At 63.5% G+C, this 5,027-nt stretch overlaps 1 protein-coding gene across 5 annotated transcripts in view; it reads right to left on the bottom strand.

Moving 5' to 3' along the window:
• Positions 1 to 4,691, bottom strand: part of DUS1L (dihydrouridine synthase 1 like) — an 8,856-nt gene extending 4,165 nt beyond the window's left edge. For 4 of the 5 annotated variants that reach the window (XM_017879198.1, XM_017879199.1, XM_017879200.1 and 1 more), the window contains exons 1-5: positions 3,619 to 3,900; positions 2,808 to 3,054; positions 2,110 to 2,218; positions 1,450 to 1,500; positions 844 to 956 (exon numbers count right to left, since the gene is read on the bottom strand). In XM_017879198.1, the coding sequence (XP_017734687.1) occupies positions 844 to 956; positions 1,450 to 1,500; positions 2,110 to 2,218; positions 2,808 to 3,044 (510 nt within the window). In that variant the 5' untranslated portion in view covers positions 3,045 to 3,054; positions 3,619 to 3,900. Of the gene's footprint in view, positions 1 to 843; positions 957 to 1,449; positions 1,501 to 2,109; positions 2,219 to 2,807; positions 3,055 to 3,618 lie in introns of all 5 variants that reach the window. The other variant, XM_017879197.1, reaches the window with a different exon arrangement.
• Between the last annotated feature and the right edge of the window lie 336 nt (positions 4,692 to 5,027).

The following is a 5,027-nucleotide window of genomic DNA, read 5'->3' as shown; positions in this document are numbered from 1 at the left end:
CCCCTCCGCCCCTCAGAGTCCCCTGTGCCCATCCGTGTCCCCTTCACCCCCACTCCACCCCTCCGAGCCCCCTCTGCCCCTCCAAGCCCTGTGCCCCATGCCCGACTCCAGGGACCTTTCCCTCACCATCTCAGCTCCTGAAGCAGGGCTGAGGAATGACTGTCTGGGGCCTGCCCCAAAGGCTCTGCACTCTATGGGAGCCTCAGGCTGCATGTGCTGCCCAGGCCCATGTAAGAGCCAGGCCAGGAAGTGGCAGCATCCCCACTACCCAAGGCCAAAGGTGTGGAGGGACTGGCTCCAGGCTGGTGGGGCACGGGGGGAAAGTGGGGCCTGGGCCCAGCAGCCCCTGTGCAAGCTCATCCCTGGGTCACCAAGGTTGCTGTCTGCCTTCAGAAGGTTGAGTGTCTTGAAGGGCACCCCTGGAGACAGCAGCCCATCCAGGCCTGCCCCAGGCCAGGCTCGGTGTGCAGGGGACCCAGGCAGGGGAGCAGCTCTGCTGACAGCCTGTTGGCCCCTTCCTGACCATCTAGGAAGACTAGATGCTGAGTATCCCCAAAGGAGGCCCTGCCGGCCTCTGTGACACTAGGAACATGGGAGAGATGCCGACATTACTCTATCCACAGGGACAAAACTCTGGAGCCAGGAAAGCCGTTTCTGTTGTGAAGGCCTGGGCTTGGGGTGGTGGCACTCAGAGTCCGTGGGGGCAGGCCAGTCAGGAGGGCCACTGCCCCCATGAGGCCGACAGTGCACGGTGTCTGAGTGGACACAGGAAGAGCCTCAGCTGTGTCCTCTGCGCAAAGGCCCAGCCAAGGCCCACGACACCCCCGCGAGCCCAGGGCTCACCTGGCAGCCGGCCTTCTCCAGCATCTGGGCGTACCTCACGGTCTTGTCGATCTCCGGGAAGACACGGATCTTGCACGTTACAGGAACAGAAAGTTTCTCGTGGGCCAGCAAAACTGGGGAGAAGACAGGCAGCTTCTGAGGGGGCCATGGTGTTCCCACTTTAGCGGCCAAGCCCGGGAGCCCAGGGCCCCGCAGATAGCGGAGTCCAGGCAGCTTTGCTGGGAGGTTGGGAGGCAGCCTGGGCCACCATCTGGGTGTCTCCCTCAGGCTGCCGGGCAGGCTCCCTCCGCCATTCCCCCAGCCCTCCCAAGTTCAAACAAGCAGGGCCGAGGCCAGCTTTATCTCCCAGGACGTCTGGGGCTGGGACCGAGCAAGGACTCTGTCCTGGCACCTACTGTCTGGTTTTAAGGGGTGGGTGGCACAGGACAGGCAACTTCACAGCCACCTCCTTCCAGCAGAGAGGCTGCTTTGGGCAGGAAGCCCCAGGGTGATGCTGAGAGCTCCTGCCACCGCCTATCCTCTCCTAAGCCCCAACTAAGTGGACAGTGCCCATGTGTCCCTCTTGAGGGTCTCTGGGGTCCTTCACCGCCCACCTAGCCAACTCACTCATTCTTTGGAGCAGGTCCCACTCATCCTGCAGGAAGGCACCATAGTGACCTGCAAAGAGCAAGCATGGCCTGGCTGGCACCTGTGTTAAGGCTGGTGGAGCCGAGGCCTTGCACCCCCTCTGCACCTTCTCCTCCATCCATGCAGGCCAGGAGCTGCCCTGCCAGGCCGGACGCAGGTCCCCAGAACCAGCAGTGTCTCTAGTTGGGGCAGTGGAACAGTCAGAGCAGAGGTTTGTCGGCATCAGATTCAGGGGCTCTATTTGCCTAGCTGCCTAAGCTCAGAAGGTGCTGAATGGAACCCCCACCGCCCCACGGTCTGGGACCACGTAACACCTCCTCAGGGGCTCGGTGAGGTAGACAGGCTCAGCCCCACACACAGCAGTGCAAGGGGGTGGCGGGGACCCTGTATCAGCAATCATGTTTATGCAGAGGGAGCTCCCTGAGGGAAGGGAGAGGCAGGAGGGCTCAGCCCCCAGCCCCGAAGGCCTGAGGACAGCCACCCTCCAGAGGCAGAGCACAGAGGACGGCTGGCTCCAGCCTGAGCCACTGTCACGACAGAGGCAAGGCCTGCCATCCTCCAAGCTCACCACACCTGGGGCTGCACTGAGCTGGCTCTGGCCCCTGCCCCGGGTGTCCCCATGCTCCACATGGAGCTCACCTCTCTTGGCTATCATCTGTGGGCAGCCCAAGTTCAGGTCAATGGCGTCACAGTAATCCTGAGCCAGGAGAGCCGCCTGAACAAACACTTCCGGGTCATTGGCACAGAACTGGAGAAGACGCAGGAGTCAGCCATGCGCCCAGCCAGGCGCTAGTCCCTTGCTGCCCAGCCCTAGGAGAGGTCCAGTGTGACCCCAGGAGGGTGTGGGCCCAGGTTCACCGCAGGAGGGTGCCCTGTCCTGTGGAGGCTTACAATATGACAAAGCCAGGAGGAGTCCCCAAACCACCCAGATTTACAGATTTTCTTCTGAACTGTGGCAGAAGCCACAATCACTAACTTCTGAAGAGCAGAGCCATCTCTACTGGTTCTGAATAGGGAGTGTGAGTGTGAGAGGCAGCAATCCAGAGGCCCCAGCAGGGCTGCGAACCTCACAGCACCCTAGCTGCCTCAGCCAGCTCCTAGAGAATGGGGTTGGAGTCTGGGAGGTGCACCTGGGAGCCCTGACTCCACCACAGGAATCACTGCTGTGGCCATGTGGACTCTACACACCTGGTGCCACCTTCTCCCTCTCCTCCTGGAATTGAGCTGGCTCTGGAAAGGCTGAAAGTGATGTCCGGCCACAGAGGGAAGGGTTTTTCCCCAGGCATTCCAGGGCCCGGGACCCAACCGCTGCCGCCGCCACAGCCCCTCCCGCGCACCTGCACGATGAGAGGCCGGTCCTCGGGGCACACCTCGCAGTACAGGTTCTCCTTCCGGTAGTTGGCGTCGCGGACGAAGACCTGGGCGTGCAGCATGGGCGTGTAGCAGAGCTGTGCTCCGTGGCGCCGGCTCAGCAGCCTCCAGGCCAGCTCGCTCTGGTCCACCATGGGGGCCACCACGTGGCGGGCGCCACGCAGGGTGCGGCTCCAGAACTCGAAGCCCTGCAGCTTTGGCATGGTCTCCAGGCTGGGGGAAAGGAGCAGACCGGGGGCTCAGCCAGGCCCAGCGAGGGGCTGAAGACTCAACTCAGAGGCAGCGGTCAGTCTTCTAAGGCCGCTCCGGTACCACCGTTGGGTCACACGCAGGGGCACTAAAGGCGGGGGTCGGTGCAGGCTGGAGAAAGGCCACTCCAGTGCCGCCACCTCCTAGCGGACCTCGGGGGAGCCGCTGGACCCCTGGGCCTTGACCCTCCCTGGGGAGCAAGACTCGATGTCGGCCTGGTAGGATTGGCGTGAAGGGGGAAGATACCGTGACGCCAGCGTCCCCACGGGCCTGGCCGTGAGCAGGTCGCCCTGCGGTGAAGTTAGGACCCCGGCAGGGTCACGCCGCGGCCAGGCCCTGCGAGGACCCCCGGCCCCTTCCCGGGAGAATTGACCCGCGCCAGGCCAGGGGAAGGGCAGAGCTTCCCTCTCCGCAGGAGCCCGGCTGGCTCGAAACGCCACAGGGGCGCCCCTCGCGAGACTCGGCCAGAGCCACGCGGCGGCCAGCGTTCGCGATGTGCAGTGACAGGAGCCCACACGCCTACCTCACCGCGCAAGGGCCCCGCGTTTCGCCCCCCCGTGCCGCGCCGCGCCCCTTGGCTCCGAGGGCGCCGGGAGCCGGTGTCCCCGGCCGCCCCGCTCCGGCCTCCGCCGGCCGCCAGGCCCCTGCCGCTCCCCGGCCACCCCACGACGCCGCACAGCGCCGGGGGCCGCCGCCGGGCCGCAGCCGGGCCCAGGGCTCCGCGCCGCCACCGGAAAGTGCCCCGTCCTGTGCGGTCCGGGTGGCCCACGGTGCGGCGGGAAACGCGTTCCCCGGAAACCGCGCCCGGCTCCGAGGGGACCGGCGACGAGAGGTCGCGGCGCCGGGTCGGAGGTCAGGGGACGAGGTCAACACCGTGCCCGTCAGGCCGTGGCTAGAGAGGGGTCGGGACTCGCCGGGACTCACCGACAGCTCGCTGGAAACGAGGCACCGGCCGTGTGGAAATTGGGCCACGCTGAGGCGCACGTAAGGCCCGGGCCGCGCGTCGACCGTGGGTGCTGAGGCCCAGCGTTGCCGGATCCCCGAGTTCCAATTCGGGGCTTCATCCGGTTCTCGCCTAAAGCGGCCCCAGAGCCCTGCCTCGAACCCACGCACCTGCCGCCTCGGAAAGCCGCTCCGTTGCGGAAAATCAACCTCCAGGGACCCTCCTTGCCCGCCCTGGGTTTCCGCAGCCGCCAACGTTTCATCAGCTTTTCCTCCACCCCGCGGACCCTCCTTGGGTTATTTCGAGCTGTGGGGACCTACTCGGAACCCCAGAGTGGATGTGAAGGTTAATTTAAACCGAAGTCATTTGAGACCCGACAGATGCAAACAGCAGCTTTGTCAGAGCTTGCCATATCTGAGCGCGAAGTCGAAAGTTGAACCAGGACATTCAGTACATAAAACATGGGAAACCAAAGTCTCTTGGGCCCCCCAGAATCACTAAGGAACACTCTGGCTGGAAGCTGCTCAGGGCAAACCTGCGTCCTGCTGTGTTCAGAGCCACCCTCTGCTCACTGAGATAGATGCACATCTGACCGCCTCCTTTGAAAAGCCTCATCAGAAGGTTGGGCACGGTGGCGCCCATTGAGACCAGGAGTTCGAGACCAGCCTGGCCAACATGGTGAAACCCTGTCTCTAGTAAAAATACGAAACTAGCCGGGCGAGGTGGCGGCGCCTGTAGTCCCAGCTACTCGGGAGGCTGAGGCAGGAGAATCACTTGAACCCGGGAGACAGAGGTTGCAGTGAGCCAAGATCACGCCATTGTACTCCAGCCTGGCCACAGAGCAAGACTGATCAAAAGGGAAAAGAAAGAAGAAAGGCTAATCAGAAACTGGAAACGTTGTAATCGTTTGTGTGTCACCTATCTGTGCCCAGGAAGCTCCTTCCCCCATTGCTTTACTATAAGTTGTCCCACCTTTCCAGACCGAACCAATTGT

This window comes from Rhinopithecus bieti, unplaced genomic scaffold (genome assembly GCF_001698545.2).
Source record: "Rhinopithecus bieti isolate Rb0 unplaced genomic scaffold, ASM169854v2 scaffold_9899, whole genome shotgun sequence".
Lineage (NCBI taxonomy): Eukaryota > Metazoa > Chordata > Mammalia > Primates > Cercopithecidae > Rhinopithecus > Rhinopithecus bieti.
The sequence above is the reverse complement of the archived record's forward strand: the minus strand, read 5'-3'. Positions and strand labels throughout refer to the sequence as shown.